The following is a 16,021-nucleotide window of genomic DNA, read 5'->3' as shown; positions in this document are numbered from 1 at the left end:
CCGACAGAAGGTGCAGCGAAGGCTAGGTGGGAATGCAGTTTTGATTCGATTGTGAATTGGTGGGTCCATGTCTACATCTGAAATAAGCACGTACTAACTCTAGTTTACTGCCCATAAAAGCGTAACTGTCCCATCTGGGAAAAGTAGGCAATGGGAAAATAACGCTCAAATTTCAAAGTTTGTGTTCTCACATAAATGTCCATATTTTTCTAGTACATTTCTGCAAACCATATTCATTCAGCACCATCACATTAATAACTAATTTTGCAAACTTGAACACAATTTAAGTGTGGCAGTTGGTATTTGGATGTTAGATGTTGCTTCTTAAAACCATATGAGACAGTTATGATTTTATGCTCAGCTTAGAGCAAAGTTATTTTCTTTCCATTTCAGACACAATTGTTGGATCACAGAGTGACTATCGAGAGTGAGTGGTTGATCTTTTTGTCATGAAGCGGGACTAGTTGGTGTTGAGCTGATTGGAAGCAAACATTCTCCCACTACTCGTTTTCGTTTGTCGTGTAAATTAGAAATTCTCCGAACGTTGCGAGTTCAAAGTGACAAAACTTGAAAGGAAATTCAATTTTCCACTCATTCAACCAGCTCTTCATCTGAAATGGAGCTAAATTGTTACTGGCGTGTCGTGTCGCTGAGTAAGTGTTCGGAATGGGAAAATGAGTTGACAGTGCGAAATGGTTATTTGGTTGCAGTTCGTTTATGGATTTCAAGTTGGATGCTTTAGTTGGATGCTTTGCGCTGCAACTGGAACGTATGAAACACATGATATGCGATAGAAAACGTTGTGCTAATTGATATTATTTCTGGAGATGATTATTGACGAAAACCACCTGATGCTTTTTTAAAAACTTGACTTTTACTCAACCTTAATCAAGTCAACATACTTTCACACGCTAAAAAACACTAAAATGTGCATAACTTGTTTGTTTCTCGATGGATTTTATTGAAATTTGCAGAATTTTCAAAAAAACTTCTAGTTTATTGTTCGGTAAACTTGAGAATATGGTACAAGTGGTTCCGGATTGTATTGGGGTACCAAATTGGCCAAATCATCCATTCAATTGATATCTCAAGACCCTGCTGAGCCAGAAGGTTAGTGTCTTCGGCAAAGTTATTAAGCAAATCGAGGGCTATTATTTGTTTTACTTATTTGGTTAACATCAATTAACTTGATAAAACCTCGTCAACAATATTTCGCCAATTCACTCGGTTCATGGCCGCTAAAAATGTGTTTTTAATCTATCAAAAACATATCAAGTCCAGTTATAATTTTTGATACAAAGTATCAAAATTATAATACTGTATAATATACGGGGTAACTCATTGAGTAACGAGCACTTTGATCCATTATATGAAAATTCTAACAAAACATGATATTCCGTGCAATAGACAGAACATATACGGTTATAACCAGTTTTTTTTTCAATTACATATATAAAAGTTCTAATAAAACTTCATATTCGGTGCAATAGACACTTGAAATTAGTCAATAATTAAAATAAGATCATAACATTTTGTTACTGCTTGGCTGGTTTTACAAATCCAAGAGATTTTTCTTTCATTCTTCTCAAATAAAATATATATTTTTCGCTTGATTAAAAAAAAATGTTATTAAATTGCGTATTTAAAATGTGTATTTAATTCTATTATAAAATTATTTAAAATAAACAAAAATAAATATATAAATTGACGGTTATATTGATAATTTAAAAAAAGAAATACCTATGTTGAAAATAAATATAACACAATATGATATATTTTTGTTTCAATTTTTTTTGCGGAAAAGGTGTCTAACAAAATTATATCATAATAAGATATGCATATCATATTCTGATAAAATTTTATTATATTTTTGTTATATACCTCTAGTCGGGTCACCATTAGCGCCCAAGTATTGTTGCTTCGCGTTTCAGGCGAACTAATCTGCCAACGTTTCAAATTATCTCCCAACAATATCTATGTCTTAAATGCTCTCCGCATGACACTTTCAAGCGCCATATTGGCATGAAAGTCCACCGCACTGTCGTAGTCTCCACAGAGACTCGAACGAACTGGAGTGTTCGCCCGAGTTGTTCAACTCTGTCCATCGTTGCTTTAATCAATCTTGTAAGCATCTCGGGAAATCATATAACGCCTTGCTTCCATTCCTCCGTTTCTCAGATTCTGACTATCAGCCGATGTAGACAAGCGGTCAACCATCTTGATGAGTTCGGCTCCGATACCTTACTTGCCAGAGGCTTTGTTTTTTTAAGCTGTTGAATGACATCCTTAACTTCCCCTATCGTGGGAGCTGGTTGGTTTCCACTGTCCGCTGTGCTAACGTAGCCATATCGCCTTCGCTGTCCTGACCTTCTGTGCCTGCCCAGACAACCAGAAGTCGCGTAAAAGTTCACGTAATAGCTCGTTTATTCATACAAAATACATCAAGCCCGCAAAACACGGTGGATTAAATCGTCAGATTGATGAGTTCCCTCGCATAAAATGCTTTTTATCCGAGTTTGTTTGTACATTTTGTTTCGTCTCGTACACTCGTACATAGTAAGTCGAATCAATCCGTAGCAGCTGTCAAATCACCGTTTGTTATCATAAGTTAAGTCGGATAAGATCACAAGTTAGTTCGGTAGAAAATTTATACATTCGCATTGTATGCTATTGTTCGCCAATTTGTAGCCAGCCCGGGCGATCTGACTTAAAGCACGTAGCTTAAGCGCCACTCCACAAGGGAGACCACATGCCCAATTTTGATTTGCCCGGTTGAGACTCTCCTAAGGGCGAGTCCATTGAATTTTCTCGAAAGGAATTTTACAGATCGCTTTAGCTGACTTACGAACCAAACGACCGAACGGGGTTTACCCTATTATCGTTACGCAACCATACAATCAAGAAGTCACTCAGAGACTCCGGTAAGAGAATCACTCATTCTCAATACGAGCCAACATATGCTGCCGCTCGCTCTTTCTCATCACGGGCAGACTCGTCGTTTGACGCGCTACGCATCAACAAGTAGGAAGTGGACTGAGTACCCAACGATCACACTCCATAAGGAGGAGGGGCAACGAAAACTAACACGAATAGTGACGGGCCATACAGGGAAACTAATCAAAAACTAGGAATTACGATTACACAACCTCTAACGGTTTATTGATTTGCAGACCACATGAATGATGGAGAATATATTATTTGGAATGGACCAATGCACGAGTTCACTAATTTGAAGTTTGAGCGGTGCCAAATTCACTCGTTGACATGGTCACGTAAATAACACGGCACCGTTTAAACGTCAAATATATGCATGAGTTCACGCATTGATCCATACACTTTTTCATGATTTCCTTAGTGCTAGCTAGCGTTTGTGTGTGTTCGTTCTCTCTATCTCCCTATCATGTGTGCGATTTCTCTCCCTATCTCTATCTATTCTGTGCTCATGTGCTCTACGTGTTCTACGTCACCGACCAAAGCAGTGCATCTGCGGGCTAGTCTGCACTCCTGGTGACAATCGGATCTGGCGGCGGCAATTCGTCACGCACGCATCGCGATCCTCACTTCTCCACTAGTATGGCTTTAGTTGCTCATACTCTTCAGTCTTAAGACTGGACAAAAAACACTCCGAGGCGCCTTCACCAGACGCCCCACTTCACTCCAAGAAAAGGTACAAAGGTTGGCTTGACTCACCGAGTTCGTTGGCTTGCCTTACGCTGTCGTTGACCTGTGACCCAGGTCAGTGTCCTCGTCTAGACGAGCGCCGATCTCCAATGGCGGTACTGTTGAATGACGCGTTCTTCACCGGAGCCGGGGTCTCACAATGGCGGCGACAATGGTCGAGCTTCGCAGTTGGATGGATTACCCGACCTGCGAATCCTAGAGGTCCCCTGAACCTCCCTTGGTCGATTTGCTGACGGATCGGCTGACTTTCAGCTGATTGGCTGTTGCTGGGCAAAGATTTCGTCCGTTGGGGAAAAGACCACACTCTTCCACACACATCCACGCTTGGGTGCAGGTGGATTTGCAGCGAATAAACCAGCCTTATGGCTAAAACGAACACTGAGCACGACACTACATGGCACATATCGAGCACACCTTTGGTATTTGGCTATCACGCTAATTCGCACACAAATCCTAACTACGCACACTTTTCACGAACTGGAGAACGAATTAATATTTAATTAATTAACATGTACTTAACGTCACTAAAAGTAGAATACTTCACTACGGAAAACGAAGAGATTACAAACGCGCACACTTCTGGTTTGCTGGGTAGTCACGAACGATATGAACGAATCTGTGACTCCTCAGATTAAGGAAAGTGAATCTCGGACAAACCGGAAATTCGTCGTTTCCCGAAAACATCCTCGTACACATTCGTGACCATACAGTCACGAAGGATAACTCGGCACGATGGTTATGCAGCTGTCCCTTTCCAACCTTTCGAACAAACCGATAAGCCCGCCCTAGGAGAGATTCAGCAAAGAGTTCGCAATTCGCGATTGCCTACGCTATGGGATTTCTTATCATTTGAATTTACTTTTTCTACTGTACATTTACTATGCTTACTTCTTACTTCATATCCGCATTTAGACAATATTTACAAATTTTTTAACGGAATATATTTACAAAATATATACAAAACTCCTGACCGCTACAGTATATCGCCTCTACTTTTGTACGTAGGCCTTTCCGCGACATCTTATAAGTGAAATTTGACACATGCAAAACCTCCATGTGATTTCGTAATACGTAAATTTTTGTTGTCTGGGTGTGTTCCCTGCGCCATTCAGGTGTTCATCGTAGTGCTGCTTCCACATTTCGATCACCTCGCGTCCGTCCGTCAAGATGCTCCCATCCTAATCCCGGAACATATCAGCTCGCGGCACGAAGCTTTTGCGTGATGTGTTGAGCTTCTGATAAAACTTCCGCGTTACTTGAGAATTTTCTGCAATCTTCTATATATCAAAATCCTGAAGAGCTAGTTGATGTCTTCAACAAAGTTTATCCGCCAAATTCTTTAAATCTTCTATATTTAAATATCCTGATAATCTAAAAGCTTTGTGTCTTAGGCAAAGTTGTTCAGCAGATCAAGGGCTCTTTGGCAGTGATTAGGAATTTATCCGCATGGTGGCGTTAGTAACAAATTTTCAACAATATTCTTTATCACGTTATCCTGATGAGCTAGGGCGACATCCATTTATTTCGTAACGCTAAAATTGGAAATTTTCGACACCCTCAAACCCCCTCCCCCCCACCGTAACGCTTTTTGTATGGAAATCTGATTGAGAATTCAACAGCTGAAAGGTTTTTGTCTACAGTAAATATGTCTGTACTATGACGGTACAATATTTGCTTCCTATGATTCCGATAGATTCCTAATACTTTTTTTAGAATAAACTTCCGGCTACGCTAAGGTTTACAGTAGCACAAAAGAATTTAAATAGTTTTATTTTTATGGGGAAAGGCATTTCACTATTTTTTTTTTTTTTTTTGCAATTACGAAAAATGCCATTATAGTAAAAGCATAAACATATTTAAAGAAAATCTTCATGATCCTCCATGCGTATCAACAGCTCAGTTTTCTTCAATCAGGTAGGCTGTGAAAAAACTGTCACATATTTTCACACTTCCAATGCCGATTCCATTTTCAATGACTGATCAGGTAAGACGTTGCATACAATTTTCCCACAACATCGAAATTATTATTCGGTGCTGAATTGCCTGCACGAACCGCCGCATAAACCTGCTGGCTTTTTCGAAAGCGAACTAACAGACTACGCCTATAAGATGACCCCACTTAAACTCAGAATCCATCACAGTCACAGCTTCTGGACGATCCAAATTCGACTTAATTCGGACCATCAAACGGATGTAGAACCAGAACTTAGTTGACTAAGTTATTTAGAGAATCAGAACAATTTGATAAATGACGTATAGAGCCAATCAGATATCAACAGTGCTGAAAAGTGGTACTTTTCGATACCGTTATTAGTGCTGAAAAGTAACACTTTTCAGCACTATTTCTTCTGGTAGGAAAGGTAGGCCATTATTTTGATCCATTTCTTATTATTATTATTATTCTTATTATTTTTTTTTATTTCTATATACAACGGAATTGCAAAAATACTTTTTTAAAATAGGGGAACTGTGGGTAAAATGAACAGGGGGGGGGGGGGTAAAATGAACAGATTTGTGTTTTACGGTAATTATGCTATATATCTATGCAAAACATTGCACCAGCCTGACTAAGGAACTATAGGCCTTTTCATGTGACAGATCCGCCTATGCATTTGTTTACATGGTGCATGTAAACAAATGGCCTCCTTACGAGAACCGCTGTGAAATAATTAAGCTTGATCCTTTGCAAACACGTCGTGTATTTCTCCAAAGAATGTTTGCTTTCGATGTCTTGACGAATCGGATTGATTGCCCTGATCTTCTGCAAGAAGCGAACTTTTTCGTTCCGGCTCGGAGATCCCGCCCACGTTCGTTGTTCTGGACCGCGAGACATCGTACGGTATTTGGACAAAATCACCCGATGGAAAGATGTTTTAATTTGTTAAATGTTGATGTTTTTGACTTTGATGTGAGTAGAAATAAGTTTAAAGCTATTATAAGAGTATTGCATTAGATTAAGGCCGCACGGGACGTCATTATAATCATCCTATCCATTTGAAGAAGTAGATCTCAAGTACCACTCCATACATGGATGTGAAAAATTTATCACTATATTCTATATATGTGGTGCACAATCGATTAAATTTTCAGCTTCATCGGTTCACTAAAACTCGAGATTTGCTTCGGCAAAGTTTTGATGATAATTGTTAGAGTGAGACAAAAGATAGGGAAAATAACACGGTCTCCCGTGTCCCCTTAAGGGGTCTATTTTATAAGTTGAATCGATCAAAATGACTCGACTGGAGTCACTGTCGATCGAAAAAAATCGCTCGACTCAGCTCTGTCACTCGAATTTTTCGACAGTTGTCACTCTATGTGACTGGATTACTATGGGAGTCGACGGGTGTCATCTGAAATATGCATGCTTGCTTTGATCGACAATGAATACAGACGAGTCACATGAATCTGCTCGATTTAAAAAACAGGCCCCTAAGACCAATACAGTCTGTACAGCAATGCTGAAGACGAAGAAAATAAATAAATACATCGGTGGAGGACCGGTGCTAACACGGGCCTGTCATTTTCATAGAAGAAATGTCAAAGTGCTTCCCGATCAGCTGATTTGAGACGTCATTTGAATAGGCCTATTTCGACAACTCTAGCGCGATCTAGAACTGTCACAAGCTGGAAAAGTAAACAAAAACAAAGTACCCCTCTTCGTTATCTCATGTGATGTAAATTTTCACTCCTGGAATTTAAGGTTTTCATGACTAAAACCATCAAAAATCTATTTGACTGCGTAGCACATCATATCTTTAAAGTATTTATGATAAGAAGACGGAAATTGAAAGTATTATTATGTTTAAGTTTCGTAGAACAAATGATTTGAAGATGTTGATTCTTTTGGGGTAAAATGAACCACTCAAGATGGGGGTAATATGAACACCATTGCAGGGTGAAAAGTGGAAGTGGTGGTAAAATGAACAGGGGTGGTAAAATGAACACCGTGCCTTTTATCGAGTAAAAACAAATTTCGATGAATTTTTATCACGCATGGACGATTTAGAGCATAAATCTAAGTGTTCGAATTGATACGGAGGTAAATTCAAGTGAAAATGTCAACAAAAACTAAGATTTTAGAAAACCACGTTTGAAAATTAGAACTGACGTAACTTTTAGCTCGGAAGACTTGGGGTTTTTCAGTGAGGTGAATACTTATGGAAGTGTGTTCATCACTTTCTAAAAAAAAAGGAACTAACTTCCATAATCACCTTTATTCACATATAATTATTTTGAATTACTAGTCAAACACACTTTTTTAGAGAACCTCACTGTCCTAGCTCTAAACTAACACTGCCTGATCTTCCCTAACTAGTAAACTAGTAACCTACCTAGCCCTACGGTCAGCTGGGAACCATCGATGACGGCGAGATGTTTCCCATGCGATCGTCACGTTTGTGATGCTGAGGTCAGCTGGGAATCGCTGGCGCGCGATGTCTCCCATCCAATTGTCACGTACAGGATCGGATGTCCGTTGTTGTTGTTTTGCCTGGAGCTAACTCTGGCGTGGGAACTATGCTGTGGAAGAACTTGTACAATGATGTTTGGCAGGTTGGGACATAACTGAATATCGTTATGATATGATGTCAAATTAGATACCTTTAGAATTCTTTTTGAATGGGTTACAATCATTATTGGGTGTATTTTTGGTGGAGCAATGAAAATTTTCAGAAATATTTGTTTTGCTCACGTTTTTTGCATGGTGTTCATTTTACCCACATAGTGCAGGTAAAATGAACATTTGCATTGCTCTTTGGTAGCGATGAAAATATGTAAAAATTTAGCTATTTTAGTCTGAATCCATGTAGCTACTATAGATTACATCCCTATTTTTGATGTTGTGCGGTTGAACAATACAAATTCCTCGTTTTTCTATCAGAAACAAGATGATTTCCTTAAGGTGTTCATTTTACCACCCCTTCCCCTACTACTGGTTTTTATTTCGGATGCCGAGAGTTTTCCGGAGAAAATACAAAGACATACATGGACAGCCATCCAAATGGTCGCGGCTAAACGTTCCATCGATTCCGGATTGTCCGTGAGATATGCATTGAACATGCACCAGATGCCCCCATTGTATGTTCATTTTACGCCCAAGTATATGTTCATATTACCCCCGTTACATGTTCATTTTACCCACATGTTTGGAACATTGACTCTGTGGAAAGAAATTATCAAAATTATAATAAAAGTTGATAAAATTCTAATTCCATCACAATTTTTCAACTTGTTACATTGCATAAACATGCTTCTTCAATTCTAAGCAATTGAAAAAGAATCTGACAGCTTCATAAGCAAGAAAACATGAAAATTGCTTAGGGTGTTCATTTTACTCCCAGTTCCCCTAGTTTTTATTTTCGTGATATGGACCGATGCACGTGTTCACGAATTTGACGTTTAAGCGGTGCCGAATTCACTCGTTACCATGGTCACGTAAATAAAAATAACACGGCACCGCTCAAATGTCAGATAGTGAACTCGTGCATTGGTCCATAGTTCATTCGACGAATTTTATCGTGCCGTAAAACGAGGTATCTTTGATAAAACGAGTAACTTTGATACAGGGGGCTCACAACATACTAAACGAAATAACATGATTTTTGTTAATCAGTTAAGGAAAACGAATGCAAAAGTTAAAAATATTAGTACATCACTTCATATCAGAACTATTTTCGTTGGAAGCGACAGCATTTAAAGCTTTATATTCTAAAATTAAAAATAGATAAGATTTTAGCATTTTTGAAACCCTTACAATCCATCTGTTCTAATATTATTTGATTAGATTGAAAAGAGTTCATCGTCTCAAATCTCGTAGTGAAAATTATTTTCACACTGGGGCCATTTTTGTAATCTAACTCAGAAATTAGTATATAATTACTAGGCGCCTAAAGATATGAAACGCCCTATTTGCTCTAAGTAACTCATTCGATTTGGTTCGAAATATACTTCTTCATATTCAAAAAAACGTTGTATTCAATGTCGAAAAGTTAATATCAATCTATGTGTTTTCAGAAATATAATTTATACGGTGTTTGTCATGCATATTTGAGCTTAAAACTAATACTTTTACTTGGCAGGCTAATACTAAATGTGTCAGATTGGCATAAAAGAAACCACCTGTTGCATTGTTTAAGTTGGCTGGGAGAAGCAGTTTGACCTGGGAGGGAGAAACCAATACAAAATTTCTGTACGTCATAGTGAGCCGGGATTCCGCTGTCACGAACTGTCACTGTGAGCCCAGATCTCAAACATTGGACTAACATGGAAAAAGTGCGTAACTGATTAAAACACATTTTCGCATTTCATCAAAATTGACAAAAATCGAATGACAATCAATTCATGCACACAATGCAAGTAATGTCACGTGAGCACCTTTCAATCGGATTGAATATAAAGCATTGAAAAACGCATCGTTTTACTTTTTCCAATAAAAATGAATATTTAGTGCATAGAAAACTGTGGCCCTTTTTCCATGTTTGTCAGGAAAAATCGAAAGTACACAACAAAAGAAAACTAGCGATTTTCCGCAAGCCTGCCTTGATTGTTGTTGGCAAGCTGGAGTTATCTTGCAGTTCAAACAAACATTGTTCTATATGTCGTGTGTAGTATAGGTGCCTTTTTTTTTTGTTTTTTACAAGGGGGAAATCTGCAAACAGATCCCCTGAGAAGATAACTCAGGGAATGCGGGGATGACGCACCAACGACGACCCGCTAAAACCAGCCTATGCACTGTGCTTGAGCAATTCATTTAGAATTGCTCAAGTGGTGAACAGTGCATCGACATGACCCTTGGACTCAGACCCTCATCTCCCCGGAACCACCTTACGGTATTTCTTCGGGAAGGGACCAGTGCATATAGCACAACACGTGTAGCAGAAGTAGCCTAGGCAAACTGCTTCTCCTAGCCGACTTAAACAATGTTACAAGGGACCAGCCTCGGCAGGGCTAATCCTCTGCAGCCAACTCTTGGTCGGCGCGCCATAGACGCTGCAATTCTAACATAATGTGAGTGACAGCCGTAGTTACTGCATTCCAGCACTCGGCATCCGCACACATTCTCTCTATAATATTGTCGGGGGACGTGTCCCCTCCGCATGTAGTGAGCATGCGACCTCTCACAACAATGAAACGGGGGCAATCGAACACGACATGCTCCGCTGTTTCCTCTACACCAGCACAATTGGGGCACGCAGGAGATTCTGAGTGCCCAAACCTATGCAGGTACTGTCTATAGCAACCATGTCCTGACAGAAACTGCGTCAGGTGGAAGTTCACTTCCCCATGGCTTCTACCATACCAATCTGACACATTTGGTATTAGCCGATGGGTCCATCTACCCTTAGTGGAGTTATCCCATTCCTGCTGCCAGCTTCTGAGCGTTTCCTCTTTACACGTGTCGCGGACTCCTCTGGTACCCCTTTGGTTGAAGCATTGAGCATCTTCCTTGATGATGAGCCCGATGGGCGTCATCCCGGCTATGATGCACACGGCCTCTTTAGATACCGTCCGGTATGCACTTGCTACTCTTAAGCACATTATCCTGTACGTGCTTTCCAACCGCTTTAGGTTTCTTCTCGTTATAAGCGCTTTTGACCAGATTGGTCCTCCATACCTTAGTATGGATAGCGCCACGCTTGCCAGCAGCTTGCGTTTGCTGGCAATTACAGCAGAGCTGTTAGACATCATCCTCGAAAGCGCCGCTATAGCCGTAGATGCCCTTTTACAGGCATATTCAACGTGGCTAGCGAAGCTCAGCTTGTCATCAATCATTACCCCAAGATGCCTAAGGGATCGTTTGGACTCTATGGTGCAATCACCTACCGGTAATTTCTGCCCCTCCTCTGTGTCATACAGTAGAATCCTACCATCAAAATAGCTTTCTAGAACATTACACAACTGCACTGGTACCTTGAGGCGGTGAAGCGCGTGTGCTATTGCTTCCCAGCTTGCGCTGTTGAACGCATTCTTCACATCCAGAGTGACAACCGCGCAGTAACGGATGCCGCTCCTTTTATGCTCGATTGCCACCTCAGCTGTTTGAACGACCGACTGGATGGCGTTCAGAGTAGATTTACCTTTTCTGAATCCAAACTGGTTGTTGGACAGGCCGTCCGCACTCTCCGTATACGGTACTAGTCTGTTGAGAATCAACCTCTCCAATAACTTGCCCGTCGTATCTAGTAGACAGATAGGTCTATACGCCGACGGGTCACCTGGTGGTTTCCCCGCCTTTGGTAGTAGCACCAATTTCTGTCGCTTCCATACATCCGGGAAGATTCCTTGATCAATGCAGCGTTGCATCGTGGTTCTGAACATGTCCGGATCCGTGTTCACTGCCGCTTTTAAGGCAACATTCGGGATACCATCGGGTCCCGGTGCCTTGTTTGACGCGAATGATTTCACGACTTCTGCCAGCTCTTCGTTCGTCACTCTCGCCACTTCTTCTCCTTCATCTGCCGCATACGGCGCTGGGGGCCATGGGCTTATGGGATGGTGCGAGAAGAGTACATCGATTATCGATCGCAGCAACTCGGGCGATTTCTCTTGGGGCGCTATGGCTCCTTTGGTCTTAGCCATTACCACTCTGTAGGCGTCACCCCATGGACTAGAATTGGCACTCTCGCATAGACTTTCAAAGCATGCCCGTTTTCGACTCTTGATTTCCTTTTTGAGAGCCAACTTTGCCTCTCTGAATGCTGCACCGCGTTCCTCTCTTTGTGCTTCTGTGCGTGCGCGTTGCATTCTTCGTCTAGCCCGAAGGCAGATTGCTCGAAGATTTGCAATTGATTCGCACCACCAATACACCGGCGGCCTGTTCTCTCTAGGAGGGGCTTTTCTCGGCATGGAAGCATCACACGCTCGTGATATCACAGCAACTAGCTCTTCACCGTTTAGGTCCAGAGTGTTCCGTTCGCGCCTCAGGGCTTCAGTGAATACTTCGCCGTCGAAGCGCGCTGTTTTCCATCCTCGGGCTTGGGTCGAGTTACATCGCGCTGCCTTCCGCCCGCCTGGTATTATACTATAGCGAATCGATTGATGATCGCTATGAGTATAACCGTCATCAACGCGCCAGTTCATGGTACCTAAAAGGTTAGGACTACAAAACGTCACGTCGATAATCGATTCTGCACCATTTCTGCGGAAGGTACTCACTGTACCCACATTTGCCAGCTCTACATTTAAAGCGGCCAGGGATTCCAGCAATAGTTGGCCTCTTTGATTGGTGCAGCGGCTACCCCACTCCACTGCCCATGCATTAAAGTCGCCAGCTATCACTACTGGCTGCCGATTAGCTAGTTCGGCTATCATCCTGTCGACCATGTGGGAAAATTCCTCAATCGACCACCTTGGGGGCGCGTAACAACTGCAATAGAACACGCCGTTGATTTTTGCTATCGCAAAACCGTCATTTGAGCTAGAGACTACTTCTTGGATTGGGTATCGTCCTGTCGTCCCTATAGCTGCTAACTGTTGAGACCTATCCGCCACCCAGTTCCCGTTGTTGGCTGGTATGCGGTATGGGTCCGATAGTAACACCACGTCAGTCTTGGTTTCCGAGACTGACTGCCAAAGCAGCTGCTGGGCTGCATCACAGTGGTTTAAATTTAACTGTGTTACTTCCGTTTTGGCTGCTTTGATACTCCGCTTGTGCCCGGACATTTGGGTCCGCCCGTTAAGTGTCCGTTGTCTGCTCTGTCGACACATATTAGGCACTTAGCGATTTGCTTACAATCGCTTGCCCTATGGCCTTCAGCGCCGCATTTTCTGCACATCTTACTTCTGTCGGGACCATTGCAATTCCACGACTTATGGCCCTTCCCGAAACACTTGAAGCAAACTTCAGGAGGCTGTTGTATGCTCAGCCGGCAAACCGACCAGCCTACCTTGAGTATGCCCAAGTATCGGTGCCTCCCTCCCAGAGTTTGACTAGGCTACTTCTGCTACATGTGTTAAGTGCTACAAGCACTAGTTCCTCCCCGACGAAATACCGTAAGGTGGTTCCGGGGAGAAAAGGATGTGAGACCAAGGATAATGTCTGTGCGTTCTGTACACTACTTACAGTGCATGGGCTGATTTTAATGGGTCATCGGTGGTGGGGTATACCCACACTCCCTGAATTACCTGATTGCATATTTCCCCCTTGTAAACAAGGGCCTTGCTTAGCCTAATGATAATGTCCTCAGCTGCCAAGCAAAGCCATGCTGAAGGTGTCTGGGCTCGATTGCCGTCCAGTATCTTTTCCTAATGTAAATTTCCTTGGGAATAATGTATCATCGTACCTGCTAAACGATATACCATATTCTACCATATAAGACAGTTATGCTTTAATGAGTAGCTTTTTGGTAGTAAAATAAAGTACAAATCTTATTCTCGAATCAAGATTAATTTGCATAAAATGTGCAATTTAAATTCATGCGTTGCGGTTTCCATGTGTACGCGCTTCTCCAAATTTCTTCTTCATTGGAAATTATTATGCTTCCGCATAATACAAACAAACATCTATATTTCTCACTTCCTAGAAAAAAGAAAACTCATCTTGACGGCTTTTGTGTGATTGTCCCTCAAATGGGACGCTAGTAATCGGATTTGCCTAACATTAATTATCTTGATGGAATGTGAAATGTCTTGGGTTGGCTCCCCATCCTACCGGTGCCTGACCGACTATAATGGATCCCACTTACCTTGCTCAGCGGGAAAGCTGCCACTGTTGGTGACGTTTCTCATACACGCGTAGTAAAGGTGACGCATCAGTGCTTCCGGGTCGGCATACTTGAGCCTGTCATACTGGATGCCATCCGCGGATGCTGCGATACCAGAAGTGGGGCGTTCTTCCATCGCCATGGGAAACCAGTTGCTTTGATTGTCTGAAATGAGGCCATTCGGTCGAGAAAAACGGGAAATTCACCTTCAAAATAGCATTCAATCAGCCAAAAAAAGGTTTACTGTTTTCCGTTTGATTACTTTTGTTTTTATTCAAATTGACCTAATGTACAGCAAAAAGAAAAAATCCCTCATTCCATCAGACAGACTCATGGACCCAAAAAGAAATTCCTAGAGAGAAACAAACATTTCAATAACTTAGTCGGTCCTTTTCAAACTTGTAAGGAATTTTCCGCACAAAGAGAAGCGGCCTTTGAACATAACACGATGGCTTCAAAATGGATTCTGCATCACATTTGAGACTAGCAAAAAAAGGGAAAGGGTCACGAATCATACATTTTTAATAAACGCTATCTTTGAATGGAAAGTACCTATCGGGAATAGATTTCTATGGCGGAAAAAAGTCGGTTACGTGTGTAGAATGTGGCGTCATTGGAAAGTCGTGGAGGACAAATGTCGTTGACGCTCCAAGGTTTAGGTACCGACATGCTCATCAATATGCGTGGTGATGCTTTTCCATAGGGCACAGGTTGGTTCCGAAGTGTGTGTCCAAAGCGGAGTGTTAGAAAGGTGATAGAATTTTGAGCTATAAGCCTGATTCGCTGCTGACAAGTAATTTCTCGGCCTATCTTGATGCATGGAAAATTTCTGCAAGGAATCGATCAAGAATGCGCTTATTTCTGATCGCAGTACGCAGTTGAAAAGAAATGTCAGTTCAAATGGGAGTCGCTATAGAAAATTTCTGCAAGGAATCGGCGAGAGATTTCTTTAGCGATTCCTTTTCAGTAGCAAATCAGGCTATAAGCTAAATATGCTGTTTTGCTCAAGAAAAGTAAAGAAATTCCTTGACTGAATGAGTCAAGAAATTTCCTACAGAGAGCCCCCTTTGAAATGACATTGCTCAACTGCGTACTGCGATCAGAAAAATGTAATTTTCTAGACCATTTCTTGGAAGAAATTTTCCACGCATCGCACATTGGGGAAATCCGAACCCAAAGTTGGAAAAAATTGATAAATTTCACAATAGAAACATAAAAAATAAGTTTTATAGCTCATTCGAAAGGAAATTTTCTCATGAATGTGGGACCACTCTGGGATAAGCTATGGTGCCCATTTTGCCCCGATTCCTTGAAAATTTTCGATTTTCATGTTGTTTTGAGTAAAACTATTTTATTGTGGAGATTATTTCCCATGAAATCCATCATTTCTAGTCCATTCAACAATGTTTCACAGAGAACGTTATAAAAAGATGGAAATTTAGGGGACTATGGGGCCAAATGTACAATGAAATATTTTTGAAGAGGAATTTTTGTTTTAAATTTTTTCAAAGTGTTTTTTTATTGAAATAAATTTTAAAATAGTCTAATAATCATGAATATAGCTTGCAGAAATAAGTTGTATTAAAATTTTTAGAATATGTATGATAATTATGTATGCTCTATGCAACATATTGTGAATA

The 16,021-nt window shown here is 41.2% G+C and overlaps 1 protein-coding gene across 1 annotated transcript in view; it reads right to left on the bottom strand.

Moving 5' to 3' along the window:
- The window catches only part of LOC5568052 (calcitonin gene-related peptide type 1 receptor), a 191,613-nt gene that overhangs the window by 126,937 nt on the left and 48,655 nt on the right, over positions 1-16,021 (bottom strand). The window contains exon 2 of the mRNA XM_021852253.1: positions 14,364-14,546. Within this exon, the coding sequence (XP_021707945.1) occupies positions 14,364-14,546 (183 nt within the window). The remainder of the gene's footprint in view (positions 1-14,363; positions 14,547-16,021) is intronic.

This window comes from Aedes aegypti, chromosome 3, assembly GCF_002204515.2.
Source record: "Aedes aegypti strain LVP_AGWG chromosome 3, AaegL5.0 Primary Assembly, whole genome shotgun sequence".
Taxonomy (NCBI): domain Eukaryota; kingdom Metazoa; phylum Arthropoda; class Insecta; order Diptera; family Culicidae; genus Aedes; species Aedes aegypti.
This window is presented reverse-complemented; position numbering and strand designations above follow the sequence as displayed.